The 23,624-nt window shown below is 46.0% G+C and overlaps 1 protein-coding gene across 1 annotated transcript in view; it reads right to left on the bottom strand.

The window, feature by feature from the left end:
• The window catches only part of COL26A1 (collagen type XXVI alpha 1 chain), a 168,535-nt gene extending 148,014 nt beyond the window's left edge, over positions 1-20,521 (bottom strand). Inside the window, exon 1 of the mRNA XM_068210229.1 lies at positions 20,091-20,521. Within this exon, the coding sequence (XP_068066330.1) occupies positions 20,091-20,242 (152 nt within the window). The 5' untranslated portion in view covers positions 20,243-20,521. The remainder of the gene's footprint in view (positions 1-20,090) is intronic.
• Between the last annotated feature and the right edge of the window lie 3,103 nt (positions 20,522-23,624).

Below are 23,624 nucleotides of genomic sequence, written 5' to 3'. Positions count from 1 at the left end.
GAAGTGTAAGGTAACATACAACCCAGCTAAAATAGGTTCCAGAAGAGCCAGACACTCACATATCAAAGCTTAATTCCTGGATAGCGTAGTTAGAGCAATAATTTCATGGATGGGAAGACACTGACAGGAAACTTCATCTTCCCTCCCTTCTCACCACTGGGATTTGTACAGTGTTCCCTAAGCCCATAGGGTGCATAATGGACCTCTTCATCCATCCATCCATCCATCCATCCCTCCATCCATCCATCCATCCATCCCTCCATCCATCCATCCATCCATCCATCCATCCATCCCTCCATCCATCCATCCATCCATCCATCCATCCATCATCCATCCATCATCCATCCATCCATCATCCATCCATCATCCATCCATCATCCATCCATCCATCCATCCCTTCATCCATCCATCATCCATCCATCCCTCCATCCATCCCTCCATCCATCCATCCATCCATCCATCCATCCATCCCTCCATCCATCCCTCCATCCATCCATCCCTCCATCCATCCATCCATCCATCCATCCATCCATCCATCCATCCATCCCTCCATCCATCCATCCCTCCATCCATCCCTCCATCCATCCATCCATCCATCCCTCCATCCATCCATCCCTCCATCCATCCCTCCATCCATCCATCCATCCATCCATCCATCCATCCATCCATCCATCCCTCCATCCATCCATCCCTCCATCCATCCCTCCATCCATCCATCCATCCATCCATCCATCCATCCCTCCATCCATCCATCCCTCCATCCATCCCTCCATCCATCCATCCCTCCATCCATCCATCCATCCATCCATCCATCCATCCATCCCTCCATCCATCCATCCATCCATCCATCCATCCCTTCATCCATCCATCATCCATCCATCATCCATCCATCCATCATCCATCCATCATCCATCCATCCATCCATCCATCCATCCATCCATCCCTTCATCCATCCATCATCCATCCATCATCCATCCATCCATCATCCATCCATCCATCCATCCATCCATCCATCCATCCATCCCTCCATCCATCCATCCATCCATCCATCCATCCATCCCTCCATCCATCCCTCCATCCATCCATCCATCCCTTCATCCATCCATCATCCATCCATCCATCCATCCATCCATCCATCCATCCCTCCATCCATCCATCCATCCATCCATCCATCCATCCATCCATCCTTCCATCCCCTGTAAATGCTTAGGAACATTCACACCACAACACACAGAGCCATCCCCAAAAGCAGTGTTTACTTCTTTCCTAGTCCAAGTTGCTCACTTTTTCCAAGCTTCTCTGTGTCCTGGGAGTCCCTGGAGGACATTCCAGGTGGTTCACAAGAGAAAAGCCACCTGGCAGTTAGCTGGCACCATTTCACTGGAGAAGGGGTCAGTGTCAGAACCACTGGGCTGAACTCATCAGGACCCAGCAAGGGCCGGTGAATCGGGATTTTGCAGCTCAGGAATGAAAGTGGCTGCATTCCTGCCTAATCACCTCTTTCAGAAGGGTGACAGCTCAGCACCACACACAAACCCAGGGCTGCCTGCCCTGCTAGGGACAGACCTACAGCAGGCACCACCTGCCCCACAGGAGCTGTGGGCTGATGCTGTCACTGGACTGAAAGACACGGCTCCAGCTCCTGAAATCCGTGGTCTCCGAGCACACCACGCTCCCACCAGCTCAGAACTGCTTCCAGCAGAAGCAATCCTCCCAGCTGGGCTCTGCACAAAGCCATTTGTAGAGCTGAGTAAAATGGAGATTTGGTGTGGGTTTGGTACAGAGTTAACTGGACAAGCCAGAAGGAAGAGAATTCTTTCTGGGAGTGGGATAACACTTAATATGCAGGATAGTTTCACCAGCACCTGTTCCATGTGTTTGGGCACAAACTGACCCTCCCCACTCTCAATAAATTTCACAGAAGTCTCACAGGAAGGTTGGCATTTCTGATGCTTGTGATTTGCCCTAAAGCTTTGTCCTGTGTAAACAACTGCTCTGAATTATCTTTTTGTTTCCATAAGGATAACACACTGTGTGTTATACTTAGCAGAGATCAACATTTAGGGCACAGAAAACAGTAGGAGTGTTTTGATAGCTAGGTAGATTTCCCCAAGTTTCCTCATAACATTTTTCACTGGAGCTATCAATTTCCCTGCAATCCTAGTGAGGAATTTCACTAAAATCAGAAGGTCACTGACTTTCACTGGGAAAAAGTTGCTGTTCTGACTCAATGAAAGCAAACTGTGCCCTTTTCTCTATGTCAATAGTACAGCATCCCATTTGCTCTGCCAGAACAGCAATCCATACACTGTGTGCTGGAGCCCAGCATTAGGAGGGGTTAGTTATTTATATATTCCCTTGAGGCCAGGAGCAGAAGATGCCCTCTACATGCCAAGAAATCCAGATTCAAAGGCTGCCAGGCTCTCTAGGGCATCTCTTCCTGAACCATCCACTTCTATGAAACTACATTATTTCTTTCTTATTCACAAATACACACCTCCCTGAATGAGCTTTGACTCTCATCTGGATCAAGTTTACCAGCTAATTCAGTTGGCTGTGACCAGGTGACTCTTTACTGCTGTGACCTGGCTAAAGAGGAAACTATCCCATCACATGTTACTGGAAAGCTCAGATAAAAGCCAAGTTGGGCTTAAGTTTCTCCTGTTCTTGGCTGTATCCATGCTCTCCCCAGGTAACTAGGTTTTAGGATCAAGGCTGTCATCCAGCTCGTTGTCCAGCTACAAAATTCAATTGTAACCAGCAGTCTCCACAATAATGGAATGTTCAGCATTGATGGATTGATTCAGGTTTGCCTGTAGATAGATGGACCTTTGCTAAGGAATCCATGAAAGACCACCTGGCAGGGGTGAGGGGCTGGCTGTACACAAGCTTATCATGGCAAGGTTCAGTTCAAAGCAGATTCTGCTCCTCCACTACAAAGTTTTAAGAGGCCTGCAAGTCAGAAGCCACAACAAGCCACAGTAATCTTGTTGTCAATATTGATGTTTTACACATGCCTTACTCCCACTGAGCACTTCATAGTCACTAATAGAGGTTACCCTGACTCCTGCAAAAAAGGGAGAAAAATCTCTGTAACAGCCCATTCATTTTGGGAAAGGAATAAAACTGGAAGGCTGCTGGTGTTTCTGAAGCCAGACAGCAGCAGCCATTTGAAGCAGCAGAGAGCCAGAGGCACGAACAAGAATAAGACAAGTTCCAGGTCTCCCACTCCGCTCTGTTGGTCAGACAAAGATTGGAAGGAACTCCAATCTCTCTGCACACACCACCACTCCACCCCCACAACAAGAGTCTGAACAAAGTGGCCATAAAAATAAGTTCTGGCTAGCAGAGTAAGATGGGACAATTTATCTAGGAACCTCCCAATAGCATAACCCTTCCCCAGGGGGGAAATATGTTCTGTGCTTAGTGCACTTCAAATATTCACAGCCTTAGGTTTTCCCACACAAAGTGTATTATCAGAGCCTGCTGGAGGGAGTTTAGTCCTAGAGGAATCTTTTCCTGAGGAGGAAAATACAGTTCAGTCTGCACAACAGCTTCAGTCTTCAGCAAGTTCTGCAGCCAAGCACATTTAACTGTGCTTTCCTTGCTTTGTTTTATGCAGGGATCACCCTCCAAAAAGCACTACCTTGAGGGCTGAGCTTTCTTCAATCCATAGGAAACTGCACAAGATTTTACCTTATCCTCCTGCAGCCACTGAAGTTACAGGGGCTAAGGGAAAACCTCTCCCTATTGGAATTATTAAACACCTAGAAGCAGCATAGCTAAATACCAAGGAACATGTGTGCAACTCTTCTTCAGAGACAAGGAGAGATGGCTCCCTCAGCCATGAGAACATTCCTCTTCTAACTTTCAAACTCCTTCACATGGCACCTGCCAGCTGCTGCAGCTACTGCGGGAGTGGCTCTGAAGATAAGACACTCACCTTGATCCACTTGCAGAGCATCAGCACTGATATTAATGAAGGACAGAACAGAGGGAGATGAAGATTTAAGTGTTGATCAGGCAGGCATCAGAAGCAAAGTGATCACATTCAAAACATGTCCCTCTGAGCCTAAATACCTGTTTGTGTGTGTGTGAGGGCAGAGGGCACAAGGAATATTCCTCCAGCATAAAGTCTGATTCATACCTAGTACCCATCTCCTCTCAGCTTGCCAGTGACATGTTCCAACTGAATCAAGCCATAAATATGGTTGACCTGAACCATAATTCCCTTCAACAGTGAAATGAAAGAAGTTAGTCCATGACTGAGCGCTCAGAAAGAAAAGGGGGCTTCACCCCTTTGAAGTTCTTTGCTTTTACAGACATTCTTTTACACACTGCAATGTTTTGCTGCTCCCTCCCATGAGCTTATCACAATCAATGAGAAGACAGTAGTTTCCAGTGTTCACAGAGGGAGGAAAGAGGAAATGTACAAAAATATCCATGGAATCTGTCTTTGTTAAATTAGACTGACTTGATGGAATTTGGCATTTGATATCCATGCAGCGTGGAAATCATGCACAATTACAACCAAGTATGTCATTTTTGCAACATTAAAAACTGCTTGAATCGGAGCCTTTCAAAAGAAGAACCTGAGTCTAAACATTTTTGCACAGCTGGATAACGTGGTTGTAGATAGGTCTAACACCTCCATACTGTGAATACATCCATAGAACTCGTTTGTTCATTCCTAAAAAGCCTGACCTTGAAAAGAGGGGTGGGATCACAGGAAAAAAAATCCTTAAGACCTTGATTGAAAGTAGAGAGCTGGGATTTGGCACACCAACTATTTGTCTGAAACAGATCCCTGTGGTCAAATCTACATTTGGTACTTGTGTGTGTCCTCTGAGGGTCTGATCTAGAACTGGCTAAGCTGAGGACAGTGACCCTGATCCTCATTAATAGCACCAGACTAACTTTGTTAAAAGTCAGTACATCTGAGTTTAGAAAAATTCATTCAGATTTAAACTCTAGATTTGTTTTAGCAAGAAGTAGAGTGTGAATTTTAAGCAGAAGAACAGGGCACTGACACACACCTGCTTGTCCTCAAAACCTTTTCAGAAAATAAAACATTAAGAAAAGCAGTGTAAGGAGTCACTGACCCTGTCAGAGCATCCTGTGCTTTACTACTGCTCCTGTTGTGGCTACAGCTGCTCCTCCACCATCCACAAAGGCAGTGCCCATGGCTGTCTTTAATTCCCCTTGTAACAAAACACTTTGCATAATTCAGTCCTCCAAAAGGGACAAATCAGGCTCCTGCTGGTTTCAGCATCTCCTTAAATCCCACCCTTTGCCCTACAGAGCCTGTATCTGCATCACCAGCCAATCTGCAGGGATTGGACAGGGCCTGCTCCCAAATTTGTTTTGTTTTTTTGCTTATAGAGCTCTGTACAGACAACAGAGCATCTTTGTACCTCCCATTCAGCCCTCTGGTGCCAAACTCCCAGCACTTACCAGCAGCAATGAATGCCACATGCATGACAGGAACACAGGCACTTGGCCTAAATGAAGCAGTGTTTTTCATTAACATTATACTGGCACCAAAAACCACAAACTACATCAAGAACAAAAGGCAATGTCAAAAGGACAGTGCTGAGTGTATAAAAAAAAAATTAAGATGGCACAATCAAGCTTCCTACTATTGCATGACGTTAATCTGCTCATGTAACATGCATGTTTTGGGTTTTTCCTGGAGCTGAACAGTTGGGATATTGCTGCCACTGCAGACAGGTACATCCTTTTGATAGCTAGAAAGAAAAAAAATATGTATTGAAAGAGATTCCACAGACATCACATTGCTTTCTCTTTAAGGCAATACAGATGTGTTTTCCTTATATTTTCAACTATCAGAGCAGTCAGCCCCAAAACGTATCAAAAACCAGATTAAAGTTTTAGCTTCAGATTCACAGGTCTTAGGATGCAACTGGAAATAGCTGCACAAACAGCTGTGTGAGGTAAACTGAACCCACAACTCTTCTAGCAGCACCTCTTCCACTTGCTCATTTCTCTTTTCCTGTGGCACATTACAATTTTTTCAGTCTAGGTCTTCAGTTTGGTCAGCAGCTTGTAAAGGAATCTGTGGGCTCTGGTGTACAAGGGACCATACAGCAGACATTTCTAAGTAGTGACCTACCACGTGGTTGCCCATCCCTGTTGGGAACAGGATTTCAAGAGCCAGAGGCACCTCTTCCAGAGTGAAGCTGCAGCAGGTGTGCAGGCTCAGCTGTGCTGCACAGCACTCCTGGTTCAGGTGGCTGCCAAAGAGCCAGACGTGACAACAACACCACTGAAACCACCAAGGAAACAGCCTTTCCTCAAGTGCAAGAAAACCCTGCCGTTTTCTAATGTTTCCTGTGCTGGAGGAGGTGATTAGAAACAATAGGCAAGTCTAGACAAATCCATCTTCTTATTTTGCTTCGAGAGCAACAATTTCTCTTCTTCCTTTTAGATGTCTCAGCCACTTGTGTTCAGTGAGGCAGCTGAAGCTCAGGTACCTGTGAGCCAGCATTTGCACCAGGCCTGAGACAAGACTCCTGCTGGTGCTCCAGGAAGATTCTTTTGGGGACAGCTGTACCCCACGAACACATCAGCACTGCAAGAGCAAAGCACTTTTCTCCAGTAACTGCTCTACCAATTGCCAGGTCATCTGAACACCACTCTGGGCTGTGTGCAATAGAAAAATCAGGCAGTTACCCCCAGCCCAGCTCAAATATTCCCAAGATGAGCCACATAAGACCCAGTTCAGTGAAAACAAAGCCTTGGAAAACCTTTCTGCCTGGGTATTCAAAGTGTTAATCAGCCTAAAAAACAAACCCCAAAGTCTGTGTGTTAATTTGCTATTTAAATTGAAAACTTTTTATTCCATGTCTGCCATGTCTGGCACAAGGCTGTCCTGGGCGTTACTACAATAAAAAATAATTTGGAAAATAATCCTATTGTTCCAGTCACACCCATGGGAGTTTCGTGTGTAGGGAAGTAGGAACATCAGAACTGAGGTCTGTCCTCTCATCAGAGAGCTGAGTTTGCCCTTTACAATAGCCAGTTTTGATCCAAGGGCATATTGAGAGCAAGATCAGAAGCTGAGCTAAGGCAGGAGGATGTATCAATAGCTTTAAGCTTAATAAATTCCAACTTGCTCAGGCTAAAACTCTTAAAAACCACCATTAGCGTAGCAAACCAGCAATAGCCTTTACAAACACATGTTCACATCCATGGGGGTTAGTTTATCACATCTTTCTCTTCCTTGCCTGCCTCTCAAGCCAGTCCTTCCCAGTGCCCATGTAACTGAAGTGAATTGCTCTAAAACACCTCCCGGTTGCCAGTGACCAGCTCTTCTAAAGAGCCTCCTCTGCACTAAGTAGAGGCCTCATTGAAACCTCCCTGCAGCTATAGCATGGCTTGGATGAGGCAGTTCCAGGCACAACAATCTGCTGTACCAGCAGCCTCCTTTTCACCTCCCTCCAGACTCCCACTCTTAGACTCTCCTGACTGCACCCGTCCAATGCCATAAAAAATAACCCCACATTGTTTGCTGTAGCTCAACTCTTTGCACACAGAAGTCCCAAACCCCTGCTAGTGAGCACCCAGTGCTGCCTCACCAAGTTCTAAACTCACTCTTCAGCAGATGGTGTGTTTTAATCACACAGAACCCACTGCACTTTGATATCTGTCTACAGACATACTGTAAAGAGACAGCAAGAAACTAAGTGCTCTACCTAACTATTTTCAGTGTAAAAGGTTTGTTCTGCTTTTAACACAGCTTCCTAAGCTTTCACTGGTTCTGGAAGCAGTCACCATACCTCATTTCTAGCCAAGAACAATTATTTGTATTCTCCTTTTAAACCCTGCTGCAACCCAGTTTGTTCATTAGAAATAAAAAGAGTTTAAAAAAAAGAAAGCCCTTCTGTTGTGAACGGAAACACTAACACCTTTCTCTATTATTAAAAAATTCTTGAGCAATCTACGAAACTGCTTTAGTGCCTCAGTGCTTTGGAAGCCTCTGTTAGGAAGGGAGGAGATCTACATTTCAGTATCCAGGTGGAAAATGGGTTTGAATTGGCCAAGTAATAACAGCTGAAAAAAACCCCTCCATAGCCTGTGCATGCACAGTAGATTCCTTAGGAATGATAACACTGCCTTGAAACATTCCCGAGGAGACACGTGGGAAACCGGATGGGGAGAAAGCAGCACTGAGCAAGAGAGGGGACAGCAGGAGGTCTGAAGGAGAGATACAGGCATTCGGTCAGAAAAATTCCTGCCCAGTTCTGTGCAGAACTGTACAGCAAACTCCACTAGATGGGGGTTTGCAGGGTGTCTTTGGTGCTGGTTTAAGTTAAAAGTTGCCTGCCAATGTAAAAGGACAGGGCAACCTAACTGTGCCACCATGGCAAAGTGCATAACTCCACAACATAAAACATTTTAACCACAAATTGATGAAAATGCAAACTGATGCTCACAAGTGAACCAAACTCCTAAAGCAAATGTTTCACAGGCATCCCTCATCCTTCTGCTGGGAATGGGAATGCCTGGAGTTACTGGTGAGAAGGTCTCAGTCTATATGTGCAAAGGTGTGGCTGACACTAAATACATGAAACACACACAAGGCAAAACCATTAAAGGGAGATTAACTTTTTTTCCTCTTCTCCTATTTACATCCATTTCTTGAATGAAGAGTGACCCAAATAGCATGCAAGATAAAAGTTTGATTAAAACAAGAGGTTATGACCTGAATTTATCAATGGGTGACATTTATTCTGTATTTCTGGTACCTTTTACATCGTTTGGGAACATCTTAATGTTGTTTTACTGGCTGAGGGCAAACCAGCAAACCTGTGAGTGACACACAGCAACGATCTGTGTTTATTATTGCACTAAGTATGTACACAAACATCCTTCACACATAACAGCTCAAACTTGTTTGTGGTTTTTCCTCCCTCATACAAACATACATGAGAGTTTTCCTGTACACCTTTCACTACAATTTGGAGAAATTTTTCCATGCATGGTCTCAGCAAAGGATAGTGCCAGATTGAGCCACCCTGGAAGCAAAGTCAGCAGCTGCCATTGCCACAGCACTTGTTTGAGCCATTTCTAAGGAGGTATAGAGTGATATATGAACACTGCAGTGCTGAACGTCACGTTAAATGGCTGTGACAGACTCACATCACAGCAGAAAAAATGCTTTGAGTTTCACTAGAAACCACTCTCATTCACAAATCAAAAAGGTTGGTAGAACCTCAGAGCACAGAGTGACAGAACAATTCTTGAACTGGTTCCCCTTGCTGGAGGTACGTCCCTGGGAACAGCCTGCTCACCTATCCAGCTGTTACTGGCAACACTTGAGCCACAAGCCCATGGGAAGTGTGTGATTCCAGTCAAATGCTTGTATGGGGTTTGGTGTTGGTCTTTGTGGTGGTGGTTTTTGGGTGGTTGGTTAAAAAAATCCAACCAAACAACCACAAAAAAAAACCCAAACCACCCCCACATATGAAGTGTGCCCTGCAAAGCCAGCCATGCTTCCACAGGGATGCTGAGATCCAGTGCATCACCCAGACACAGGCAGCACAAGATGACTCCCAGGCTCAGCCAGGACACCAGCTGAAATGCCCAACACAAATCAACCCTGTTTCTAACTCCATTCAAGAGACAAACTGGGATGACTCCTATAATTTTCACATTCCCATTTTTCTCCTCCCTCTTCCCAGCTACTGTACAGATACACAGCTTCACCCTAACCTTCCTAAAAGTTATGCAGCAACTTCTCCAAATGGTACCTGGGAGCTGCAAGTTTACCTTCAGCAAAATTCCACAGTCATTTGCAGAAGTTACTTTGAAAACCTTCTAGTTCAGACGCCAAGAACCACTTGGCAAGGCCTGACAGACATAATTAGAGAGCTTGATTGTTTCAAAGGACACTACCCAAGAAAATTAGTATGTTGCTGCGGTTCTTGAAATAAATTTACAATGGGTTTGGTTGCAGAGGTCTTGCAAGGGTTTTAGCAGACTTTTAATTACAGTATCAGGCCTCAAGTATTTTTCTAGTGCTTGGCAATATGAGATCCTATTATTTCTGCTTGCAATGCACTCTCATTCAAAGCTTATCCACAGGCCGACAGCCTAAGAATTCCTACCACTCTGTAATCCAAAATTTTTGTATCATTTGTGATATACATTAGTGACTTCCAGTAACAGCTGCCCCAGAGACAGCATTTTACTGTGTGATAGTTTAAACCCTTTGGCTCAGTGCTGTATCCTGAAATACACTGCAGGGAGGCTGTAGCTTTTGCTGCAGGTTATTCTGATTTACAGCAGCATTAAGCCAAGCACTGTAACATCCTACAAAGCCAATTTGCCTTTTTGCTCTCTGCTGTACTTCAGATGGGAACAGGGGAAGTTTGCAGTATCACAGCCCAGAGCTGCCTTTGCTCCTGGCAGGTGATCTTGGGTCACACCCGTGGCCACAGGCATTTGTGCCCTGAGCACAAAGCAGTGCTGCTTCTAAAGGTATGTCCCACAGGCAGGCTCCCAAAATCCACCCTGGGGACAGGAAAGCCCTTCAGCCTGTGCCATCACCCAGCCCTCTGCTACTGGTCAGTCCAGCCTGCCCTGCTCAGCATCTCCCTCTCCCACCCCTCAGCATTCCCTTCAAACTAATCCTTCTCTGCAGCGCTCAGCAAAGACTTACTCCCAAAGACAAATTTCAGTCATTCAGACTCAGAGAGGTGCAGTAAACAGGGAGCACGATGACCTCTATTCTGTAAGAGTGGAAGTTTATACAAGAGCCAAGTATTATCATTCATAGATTTATTATAAACTTCGGCATAAATTCATATACAGCACTTTGGATTTTGTAGCTTTCCCTCTAAGATATAACCACACCCTCGTGAAATACTCCCCAGAGCCTTCCTTTACATGAAGGGAAGTATTACTATTCCCATTTTATTTAGGGGAAAGAAAAGAGAGAGAGAACTTGCAAGTCTCAGTTCCCAGACTGTGCTGCTCTATAGAATATATATTGAGCATTTAAGGAAACAGTCTTTGTCTTGGGAAAGAGGGTGGAAAACAAAGCCTTATGAATCAGCCAGCTAATAATTAAAAGCAACTAAATCCAGATCACTTTAAGCTGTACATGAGAATCTGAACTTCTCAGATGCTGAATTCCTCTGCCGACCAGAAAAGCCAGGGTCACTTGCCCAGCTGGTCACTATTGTTCTGTCCAATAAAGTTCTGGCAGGAATGCATGTTTAACAAAATACAGAGATTAGGCATAGCAAAGAATGCAGCTCCCCCCTCAGTGTTTAGGTTAGCAGGGTTTGCCATGTTGAAATACTGAAGCTTAAGCATATCAGATTTTCTCTGTCCTGTACTGCTGGTGCCAATGACAGACACAAGCTGACAGCTCAGTTCTCAGGGGCACTGCCATTTTAGCTCTAAGTTTATTAAAAGCTGCATTAAAAGTTCACCTCAAATCTGCAGTGACCACTAATTAAATCAATGTTTTCTTGGAGATGTAGAATCACGATTGAGAAAAGCTCTCTCTACCTCCCCACATGCCAGAAACTTTTGAAGGGCAATTTAAATCAAGCCACAGACTCGAGGGACCAGATTTTGAGAATCTTGCAACAAGGTAGTTCATCTTCAAGTGTTTTAGGATAGCCTAAATTTCCAAAAGGAAACTTAGCAGCCAGTGACTAAATACAGCATCAGAATGGCAATGACCTCCCTAACATCTGCCATAGCCTGGTTCTGTCTAGCTGTCTGTCAAGAGCTCTTTAGCTCAATTTACAGCATGGGACAGCACAAGACTAGAGCGAGACACAAATGTCACAAGAAAAGTCCCACAGATGATGTGACAGAGACCATCAGAGATCTTGCAGGAACACAGCTTTTACTAAGCCAATGCTATGCACAAAGTAGCTCTGATACCTCAAATGGGCCAAGAATTTCTCAGCTCAAAGTAGAATTATATTAAATGGACAGATATTTGAGACTCGTAAGTAGATTTGCAATGGATATAGTCCTTGGAGAACTGCAAACAAAGAGGTTATAAATAGCCTGGATTTACCTCAAAGTTAATGGGTTATATTCAGAGATACCAAGGATTCCTAAGGTCCCCCACAGGGGTACAGTAGCTCATGCTGGGTGAAGTTGTGGTTCATAGGTAGGAAGCATCCAAGATCCTGTTACCATGGCAGTCTCTGCTCTCTTTCTCCCTCCACAGAGAGCTGAAATATAATTTTCTGTCAGAGGCACACAGTAAATCTGGAACAGGTACAGCAGAGATCCAGACCTGCTGACAGGTAAATCTAGGTGGTTCTTCTAGGAGAGCCTTTTTGACTCATCCTAGCACAGCAACAGAAACCTTATTTTAGCTGGTATTGCTTTCACTGACACCAAAAATGCAAACAACTCAACATTTAACAAGATACAGCGATGAGACAAGCAGCCAGACAACCAACATTGGGCAGGGCTGCAGAAACCAGACAGGTTCTGGGGAAGCACAAGACACAATCAGGCAAGAAGAAAGCCAGGAAGCCAAGCAACCCGAGGCAGGCACAGGAGAAGTGGCATCAGATGAAAAAGTCTTTTTCTTTAGGGAAAACACAGGCAGAATCTCCCTCGGGTTGAAGTGTTAAATTCATGTGGGGAGAGCTGTCACCCATTGCTGCCTCAAACGAGGATTTGCAAAAGCTCCCTGTGCTCTGCTGTGTTTACAGCAATAATGAGAGCCCGGAGGAAAGGGGTTAGAAACATCTGAGTTTAATAAGGGCTAAGCAGCACACAGCAAAAAAGAAATGTCTGCCCTTCCGTTCAGGGCTACCACACCCCAGCAAGCACCGCCACCGCGGGCCAACAGGAGCCCAGCGTGGAGACGTTATGTCATCCATCCATCCATCCATCCATCCAGCCCCTCTGCCCCTGCCCTTCCCCAGGAGCAGCAGCTCCAGCCAAGCTGAGAGCTCCCAGCACCACACTCCTGAACAACTAAGCAATGGTCTCTAGGGAAAAAGCAGATTTGATTGACCCCAGGCACAAAACAAGAAGGGAAGTTTTTGTGTAGTGCCTTAACTGAGCAGCTCCATCTCAGGAGGTCATCCCAACAGGGCAAAAGGAGTATTTAGCTCATTTAGCACCTATGCAGCTGCCTTTTGTTAATCCTAAACAGCTCTAACATCCAACATGCACAGGGTGAGGGGCATCCTGTTCCCATTTCTCACACAGAAGACCAAGAACCTTAGTACTCAGGTCCTGCAACCGAATTTGCTGTGCCCCCTTCCTCACAGTGCACCCCCAAAACTGTCCTTGCATGAAACAAGCATCTTTCATGAAACACCTTGTCCTATACTACCTTTATACGGCTCGCTCTTTCCACATACTTGGTCTTTTTATTCCATTAAAAAGTGGAAATCGTGAATCAAGAGTCTTGTCCAACAAACACACCTCCTCTTCACAGTGCACATACATGCACAGAAGAGGCAGGGGGACATCCAGAAGAAACAGAACTGGACCTGTTCTTAACTCTACAGACTCTGTCTAACTTGGTTACACAACCACATCCAGGGAATACTCCCCTGCCTCATGATTTCACTGCACTGGCATTTCTGAGATGCTCTGAGCAAACACATGCCTGTATGCAGCACAAATGCTGCAAAGAATATCACTTCCACCCAGTTCCTAGGGGCAGAAAAAGTGGAATTTATTAAAAATCCATCTGACTGCATAACCTGATGTCAATATTGGACATGAATTGGTCCCTTCTATGCAGTGGTACCTCACTTTAATGTTTTGACAGATGGTTTGTTTGCTCAGCACAAAGGCAGGTGACTGGATAAGAACAGCCTTACTCAGCTCTGGGAGGATGGACAGGAGACACAAAACCACAGAGGTAAAGGGAAGAGTCCTAAGTAAGAGAATCTCACAGATACTGTCTCTTCTCAGTTTCAAAATCAGCTATTATGATTTTGAGTGGCAGATTCTCTTTCCCAGATAAACTACATCAATATGGAAGAAGAGAATGAAGAGGTCTGTATCTCTGTTCCAAACATGAAACATTGTGAAGCTGCCTTCAACTTTTGTCTCAGAGGCATCCACTGTGTGGGTCTCTGGGTGAAAGCCATTTCTAGACAGATAGAAGAGGCTTCTTTCTTTGCCAGAAATATGATTGTCCAGCTTTAGAAGCTGAAAAGGAGTCTGAAATCTGAAATAGCTTCCTATTTGTTGGTCCACCCCAAAATATTCAGTGATTTTCAAACAGCGAGGCCTAAACATTATAGGTAATACTTTCACCCAGGCATACTCTTCACTTCACTCTTGTTCAATTCCAAGAGGAGGAAAACATTACTTGTCAAAAGCAGCCAAAGCACCTGAATCATGTAATAAATTACACACCAACAAACAACCATTTCTCCAAAATAAAAGGAGGCAAGGAACAAAACCAACAAGGAACAATATCACACTTCCTACTCTTGCTGGTTTCTGCAGTATTAAGGACTCTAATTCAGATGAGTGCTACACTGTGCACATTTACACTAAGCAAGAGACTTAGTATTATTCAGCTATATAAAAAGATGAAAACTATAGGACAGTAACCAAATCAGTAGCATCTGCCTTTTTTTCCAATTTCCAGCTATTTTTCTCAACAGAATCCTTGTGATATCTAAGTTGGCACAGGCTGGCTGTATGCTCAAAGATTCAAAATAAACATTATGCCTCAGTGGAAGTAAATCTAAGCACTGTCTAGATCTGCCTAATTAAAAGTGAGCCGAGAGCTTTGTGTATATTTCAGAAATGCCATTGGATTAATTTTTGTATTATCCTACAGGAAAGGCATCTATGCTTTCTAAATCAGTAAAATTTCCAGACATGCTGAAGGTCTGATGCAGGAAAGGCTCCATTACTCTGACCCAGATGACCTAAAGTACTGTATGCTTTTAATTCTTAATCGTTATCTCAAAGCCATTCTTCATTTCCCCCACCTTTATCAAGACACAGCCCAACAAAACTAAGATGTGAGTAAATATTCTATGATCCCAGTGTCACAGAACCACTCCCCAGGCAAAGCTGTGACATTTCTAACCTGACCTATTTCCACCAGCACTTTAGCACCCTAACAAGCTCAACTTTGAGAAAACTAAAAAATAAGGATTATTGAAAGAAACATTTGTTAATTTATCCAAGGGAAGAACAAGTTCACTGGCACCCATTGTTTTGCCTTTCTGCTCCCTTTGTTTTTCCCCCTTGAGCTGGTAAATGAAACCTACCTAAGGGGAAATTATTCACACAAGAAGCTGGAAAGGCAGGACAGTAGATTTCCTACAGAATACAATTTACTGCAGTAGCTACAATCACATCTGGTATTTCAAAGCCATTCCAGTGTCACCAGACCCTTACCCTACCATTGGCTCCACTGCTAATTACATTGCAGAGGTACAGCCCTGAACCTCATGAGTCAGATGAAGATCATATGGCTGCAGAGTCCAGGGAACAAACACCAGACAGTTCCAGGGTCTGGTGATGAGCTCAAGACCTTCTGACCTCTTGGTTACCTGGGTCGGGCACTTCAAAGTGGAACTGGAGCAGAGGACTCAGCGTGACACAAATCCCAGTTTGTTTGCTTGACATCCTCACAGTCCATAGCAAACCAGGGACCTCAGACAATGAGCAGACAATTAGGTGATGGAGAGAATGACTCAGAGAGAAAGATCCTGTCACTAAAAGGAGAGAGAACCACATTTGGCCAATATGTATAGTTTTATATTCCACACCCACTTAAGAGTCACGAGAGGTTCAGAATTTGAGGGCGAAATAAGGTTCAAGTCATCTGTCTCTAGTGAAGAGAGAATTAATAAAAATCCATCAGGAAAACTCCAGATACGCATTCTGAAAGCATTCTGACAGACTACATAAATAGGGATACTTATTCATAGATGACCTTTTAATATTAAGAACAGGCTTCTATCACATAAAGAGACTCACAGTTACTTAAAAGAACTAAAACCTCACCTAAGAGGCTGGAGGTTGCTACATTTCAGTGCAGTTGTGCTGGGGAGGGTCATTTCCAGCCCAGCACAGATGTAGCTGTAGGGCCAGGCACAACACAGGCAGTTATTCTGGACATAACACATCTACCTACAAGAGGTCCACACAGACATCTTGATCTTGAGAGCCAGACATCCAAATGACCTGTTAGGAAACTGGTAGCCTCAAGGAATAATTGACAACATATTTCAAGCACCAACACTTTGGGTTTCTCAGGGAAGCAAGACAAGCTGCAGTACTGGAAAGCTTATGTCTGTTTAAGTATCATTCCCACATCAAAGCAGCTCACAGAGCTTGTTTAACTATTCCATGGAATCCATGGCAAAGTGATTTGCCCCCTGATAAGGAGTAAATCATTGGTAGAGGAGCAACTGGAACCCAGGTCTCACTCTCCTGGGCTGTGCTCAGAGTCACAACATGAAATGACCAAAGGCCACCTGGCCTTCCATGTCAAAGCCTCTGGCAACCAAATATTGCACTCACAGCTATCAGATATTACTTTCCTCTCCATATCCATCCTCAAGACACTTCACTGCTGTAGGAATCACTGGGAATTACTGTGACCAAATGTGCAATTACCAGTAGAATGTGGATAAGAATACCTATTTGTACAGCCCTGTTATTTGTAACATCATGGTTCTAATGTTCATTAACAGGAAGAAGTTTTTCGACTGAAGAATGTTTTGAAGACCTAACTGCCACAGCTGGACTTGCAGGCGCCCCAGAGGGCTTTTGTGATGGTACTGTAATGATCCCAGTGAAAAAATTATCATCCAACATTGCTTTTGGGTTCATGTTTTGGGATTTTCCATCAGCCAGCTCCACTTCTCATCCAAAGAGGTTTCCAGTCTAAGCCCTGCATCTATTCTCAGAAGTTTCTGTCTCCCACAATTAAGTTCACAAGGACTCAATGCATGACTAATTAGAAAGTATAGGAAAATAGAATGAGGAGTTGGGAGAACACCAACCCCCAAGACACTAACACAGAGGCAGGCGTTCCTTGACAACTGAGCTACTTCCAGCATGGGAACAAGCTTCCCTTAACTCAGTTAGCAAAGCTTCTCAGAGCTTGGAGGAAGATTTCTCCTTGGCAGGCAGCCCCTCCATTCTTATACTTCCAGTAAGGCCCACTTCCCATTCATCACCTTAACACAGCAGCAAGTTCAAAATGCATGCACTGAATGGGAATTTCAAGCTAAATTGTGAGGCTGTTGCAGCCTACACAATGCCAACAGACACTGCTGCCTGGATTTCAGTAGCACTTGCACATCAGAAGTTCAATTCAAGCACATGCAAAGATAGACTGCAAGTGTCTTCGGTCTAATAACCAGGACCTGTCAACTGAAGCCAACCAGAAGCTAGAATATTCTTTAAATAAATAAATAAATACATAAAGGAATCAAAGAACACATCATTCCTCCAGAACAAGTATCCATGGCTTCACTTTGAAGAATGTGAATAACTGCATTTTTTCCTCCAAATTTCCCTTCACGACCACCCCAATCTTTTTTACAGTGCTCAGTGCCTTATTTTTCTGGCAGGAAACATGGTCAGCAGTCCTCAGAGCCTCAGGAGCCCACCTCTGAGCCAGCCTGCGACCTAGATACCAAGGGCTGTACCAGCACAAAGGACTCCAGAAACTTCTCTCCCTGGAGAAATACAATTCTTATGACAAGTTAATTTTTAGAAATTTGATAGCAGATTCCCAAACACTTGTTGACCAAAGACAGGAAAAGACAACTGCAAAAACATGGTATGTCCTGTATCAAGGAAACCTGTCAACTCTACAGCATCCCATCAGTATGTGCTGCAATGTACCAACACCTGGAGCTGCAGCAGGAACTTTCAAGACTCTGTCCCTGCTTATTTTTGACTCAGAAAAGTGCCAGAAGTCACTGGACAAAGCACACACTGGGAAGGTTGAAGAAGAGAAAGTGAGAATGGCCATATAGTGCCATTAATAGCAATCACCTTCCCACCATCTTGTCTCCTCCCCAGCCTCTCCAGGGCAGAGGCCAGAAAGCTTCATTGTGATGGAGCTGCTGTTGCTTCACATAATTCAGGCGCTATCAAGGTCCCCTGTTTCAATGGCAAAAGGGACACTGAACAACATAAAAACCCATCTATACCAGTCTGATTCAGTCCTTGAAAAAAGGCTTTGCACCCATATATATCAATGTCAAACTCAGAGCAAAAAGCCTCTCTCCCATCATGGACTATATTAAATCCAGAAAAGTCCAGCTATCCCAACCTGAAGCTGCACCCAGCAGGAGACTTCCCTCAGAAGTCCAACACTGTGGCTGGGGAAAGTTTTCCCACACAGATTTTCCCAGAAAGTGAAGCTGTTAGACATTTGCCAACAACAAAACTTCACCACTCAAGGGGAAATTAAAACATACAAAGATTGCTTCAACGTGTGATATTTGACTGAGCACTTGAATTTTTCTTTCACAGCATCCACTGGTGATTTTTTCCTCCCTTCAGTTTTTTACTTCCCCCTCTGTATTAAACTAGAATGGAAGATTCTCCCAGGGCAAAGTTCCATCGGACATAAAAAAATAAATCTAAAAAATCTACCAGCTTTCCCCAGCATCATTGTTTAAATCAGGTTTATGTGGTTTTACACAACACTTTATAGACTTGGAGAGTCTGACAAAGCATCAGCTATCCAAACCATTGAGGCATGGGAAAGCTGTGCAAGAGTGTGAACTGGGGAAGGTCTTTGGTGAGCAGAGTCCACACTCATGTAAGCGTGGTAGCTCTGAACAAAGATCTGCAGGCTAATAGATATGTAAGACAAATGACATGTGGTTCTCATTGCAGCTCATGCTTTGGGAAGGGGGTACCTTGGAAGAGATCCAGCTGGGATAGGTTTATCCCATTACTCTCCTACAATTTTCTGCCGTTTCAAACCCTTTGACAGTTGCTGTAGTTTAACATCACACCCCCTGCAGCCCCAGGCCCGTCTGACAGCGCAGCGGACAAAGCCACCTCCCCCCGGGGGGAAATCCGCACCATATGCGAGCCCCGTGCAAGGCACAGGGCTGGTGCCAGCCCCTGCACCTCCGACACGGAAATCCACGGAGTCCGTGCCTTTCCCAGTCCCCAGCCCAAGGGAGCCGTGCTAACAGAAGCCCTCCTCCACAGCAGCACAACTCACGCCGAGTAGGTATTAGCAAGGGAGGAGGAAAAGAGGTAGAGACGGGATGGACGAGCCCTGAATATTAAATCTCAAGTCCCCACTTAAGGGAATGACAGGAAAAAAAAAAAAAAAAAAAAAAAAAAAAAAAAAAAAAAAAAAAAGTGAAATTCAAGAACAACTGGAATCAGGTTAAGCCACTCTCTTGCTTTATACAGTGCAGCTCATTCATCTGAACAGCTGTTTCACCTCTAGAGAAATACCCAGAGAAAACAGAGGGGAGGGAGAGAAGCCTAAATTGTTTGCTCTACTGAAGCAGTAAGATACAGTAAATCAAACCTGATTTATATTAAGTTTATAAGAAATTGGGTTGGGGAGAGGGGAGAGAAGAGTGGGAGGTTTGGTTTTAAACAGCTACTTGGAAGTTGCAGCTCTTGAAGAAAGATCTGTAATTAAGGGCTTTCCTTTGTTGAGCTGAACAAGTTTCTCCTCGCAGCCGAGGGCTGTAACAGTTCCCTCTGCCGGCATCCCCAGCGTCCCGGCTCAGGAGGCTTTCCTGCTCCGGCTGCGCACTGCGCAGAGACGCGCAGCCCGGCAAAGCCCCTTCCCCTCCCCGACGGGCTGGGCGCGGCAGGGGGAGGCTTTGCGGGTGTCATTTACCCAAGCTCAGCTCCTCGATCCCCCAGCCGCTCCCTGCCCCAGGAGGCGGACACTGCTGCGGGCAGGTAGGGAGCGTCCCGCACCCCACGGAGGATGCGGGCAGCCCGGCCCGGCTCGCCGAGGGGCAGCAGCCCAGCACGCCCCTGCATCCTCCGAGGGACCGCTGCCCGCGGCTTTGCCGTGCCCGTTTGCCCCCCGGAGCCACCGGCGGGGCGCAGCCTCCTCGCCCGGAGGCGGACCCGCTCTTACTCACCGGCGACTGGCGAAGCCGCTGCCCGGCGAGCCGGAGCTCTGCTCTGGGTAGTTGTGCTGCAGGGTTGATGCTGGGAATTGATAGAGGAAGCCAGTGCCCAGCGCGCATCCATGCAGGCAGCAGCACCAGGACAAGAAAAGAGCGAGCTGCATTTTTGCAAGAACGGGGTTTTTCTACCGCCTCCCCCTATCCCTCTTACACTGCACGGCAGGCGCAGGGCCACACCGCGCTCCCCCGGCCGGGGTCACGGCGGGATCCCGCGGCACGGAGGAGCCCCGGGAACGGGGAGCACGGGGCAGGGGTGCCGGGCACAGGGGATGGCTGCTCCGGCTGCCAAAGGGAAGCCCCGACCCTCGGCAAGCCGAGCCCCGGCGGCTGCGCTGCTGCCCGCGCAGGGGGTCCGGGGCCAGCGCGGCTCAATGCTCCCAGGGCGCACACTCAGCCCCGGATGCCTTTTCAAATTTGGCGAGGTTGGCCCGACTCCGTCAAAGGGGGCGTGGGGCTTCGGCGTTAACCCTTGCCAGGCCTCGCGGCAGACCCCGCTGCGGAGGGGCTCCGTCGGGGCAGGCGGCGGCCCGGGCCAGACGAGCCGCGCTCCCGCAGGACACGGAACCCGCGGCGCTGCGCCTTGCCCCGGGCACAGCCGGCAGCACCCCGCGGGCAGGGAGCGCCCGGGGAGACCCAGTCCCACCAAACCCAGGCATCACCGATACACAGCAGAAGTACATGTGTCTCCCCAATTCACCGAGGGCCAGGTCGAAGGGAACTCAGTGCTCAGCAGTGCAGCCCAAATACCCCAAAGCTGGTGCCTGCTGCCACGTTCACAGATAACTTCTGCTGCAGAAGTTACACAGGTAAAATAGGAAACAGATAATTTTAAGACACTTCATTCACATGGTAAGCAGTGAGAAAGTGATCTCTCTGCTTTCCCCATGTGAATCCTGCTCATTCTAGCATCACTCAGATGGGAACATGGGTTTGTGGTGAACATGACAGTGTGAGGTTGACTGTTGGACTCAGTGATCTTAGAGATCATTTCCAACCTTCATGAGCCTATGATTCACACACAAGCACTCCCTTTGCCACCACCTCCTACAGATCTCCTTGGTTTATCACCCAGGATGGCCCTGAGCTTGAAGAATTGCACAGTGAACCCCAGGCAGGAGGAGCATTTCACCAGTTGTAGGAGGATGTGGGTGTTTTGAACAGTAACACACCAAGAAGGAAGGCAGCAGCAAGGCTCCCTCTCAGTACAGCAGCTGAATCTATGTTTAAAACCCTTGTATATCCCCCATTTGGCAACAATGTCAAGACCCCTTTTGCTGGCACAGTGTCCCCTTCCTCGCTCCAGAGGAACCTGGGCGGTTGCTGCTCACTGACTAGGCAAGCAACTTCTCTGCATCAAACACCTCAAGAAGAGATTTAATTTTTAAGATGACACAACTGTCTTTCTAAATTTTTTTACCTTCAGATCCTGCAGCTCTCTCTGCACCTTCCCTGTTTGTGCAGTCAGCCAAAGACAGCCCTGATGTACCACTGAAAGTAGGTCTCTTGCTGGGATATTCTAGGGGCCCAGGGCCTCCCCCTGGGGCTCTGCAAAAGGAGAGATCCTCTTCTCTCGAGGGCAATACAATCCCTGCAAGATGCTGCAGCTGAAAAAATGTTCCCTACAGGACACTGGGAAAATCCAGTATCTTGTATCTGGCATTTGCCCCCAGGCACAGGTGAGCAGCTACCCCTTCCCCCATGGTGCCCACCTCCAGAGCCTGCACAAGGAGATAAATAGCCCCTGGCTGGAGCCTGTAACCAGACAAGTTTAGACTGCAAATGAGGCACCAGGTTTTTGAACAGCCTCTGCCATTAATCACTGAAGCAAATCACACAAGGAGGCAGAGATGCAGTTTGCACTGCAGCTCAGCACAGCCTCCCCGGGCTGCCCCAGACCCAGAGCTGGGGCAGGCAGTGCACCAGCACTCTCTGAGCCCAAAGGGACCTGAAAGTTCTGTTCCAGCAACACTGGATGCCAAGCCCACTCAGAAACAGACACTATATATCTACAAAAAGCCCTCAGTGCCTGGAGCTGGGCTATAACAGGGGCCTCAATCGCCAGGCCTGCAGCCTGAGCACTCTTCCCTTTATATTTCCCTCACCTCCAGCAAGGGAACATTTTCCCTTCCCTTCTCTCACCCCCAAGAAGGCTCAGCTCTCAGAAATTCACCCTAGTATGTTCAGCCTTTCAGACATGCTGCTCAGAGTCCATCCTCAGGAAACCTCTGCTCAGCCTGACAGGGCAACAAAAGAGCAGACCTACAAGCTGGACTACAGACCACTCCAAATTCAGCCTTCACCCAGGAAAGGAGTCAGGAACAGCAAAACACTGAGCAGTTCTCTAAGACCCCCCTTCCCCTCAACCTGTGTGCTTATCCTCAGCTCTCTGTGCACAAAGTGTGTGCAGCTGGACCTCCACCCCAGCAGTTCCTTGCAGCACCAGACTGAGAGTTGAGGGCAGGGTTCAGCCTTTTGTCCCAATCACACCTCTTTCTCCTGACAGGCTCAGACAGATCATTTATCAATATTTAACAACACTGAACAGCACCAGTGGCTTTCTGACCCATTCTCCTGGCCTGGGTTAGATCCTTCAGAAGCTCTTCGTAGTCTTCAAGTCTTAACTTTCCAAAAGCATTTTATTTTCGGCAGCATGGAAAATTTGCTGCTTCAGCCTTCACTGATTTTGCAAGACCCTAGGAGATATTAAACACAGGTGATTAGACAAGACATGATTCTGGCAAATTATTGGAGACATCTGTAGGAAGCAAATGGTCTTCCTATTTCAGGAACTGAGAGAGTGGAGACCAGAGGTCAAATGACTTTGCTCAAGACTGAAAAGAGCTGAAGGCAGAGCCAGAAACAGAGCTCAGATCTCCAGACTCCCATTACTTCTGCCATGTCCCTAACGCACACTTGCTTCTATTCTGTATGGCTGATTTAAAATGAAAATGAAGAATTGACTTCCAAGCTGTTTCTGGAAAGAGAGCAGAAAGGGTGATATTGTCTACTGTAAGGGGAGAATTAAAGATGACATTTCATTTTAGTCCCTTGGATATGCGTAATATAATCAAACACAATAGCAGTAATAAATGAATATTTTTTCTCCCCACGGTGCTTACGAGTGCAACATATTCTAACAATTTCTCAAAACTATGTTGATAAATTGGAAACACAGTGATGGAGGTAACAAAGACAGCCAACAAAAACATAATCCCTTCAATTTATCAGAGGGACTGGCTTTGAGAAGAAAACCCTTGAAATCTGAACAATCCTGTTCTTATAAACCAAACGTAATATATTTAAAATAGAAAGCCACACTTTTTATGCCTGTTAATTAAAGATTTGCCCAGGCAAGCAGGGCTAAATAAATTATTTGGATGCATTTCACCAATTTAGTTCAAGATAGAAGGGGCAGATGCACACTGGAAAGCCATGATGCCAAGCAGCACCGGGGGAAATAAGTAAAAATGTAAGGGGCAGGTTTTT

The sequence above is a fragment of the Anomalospiza imberbis genome, chromosome 20 (genome assembly GCF_031753505.1).
Source record: "Anomalospiza imberbis isolate Cuckoo-Finch-1a 21T00152 chromosome 20, ASM3175350v1, whole genome shotgun sequence".
Lineage (NCBI taxonomy): Eukaryota > Metazoa > Chordata > Aves > Passeriformes > Viduidae > Anomalospiza > Anomalospiza imberbis.
This window is presented reverse-complemented; position numbering and strand designations above follow the sequence as displayed.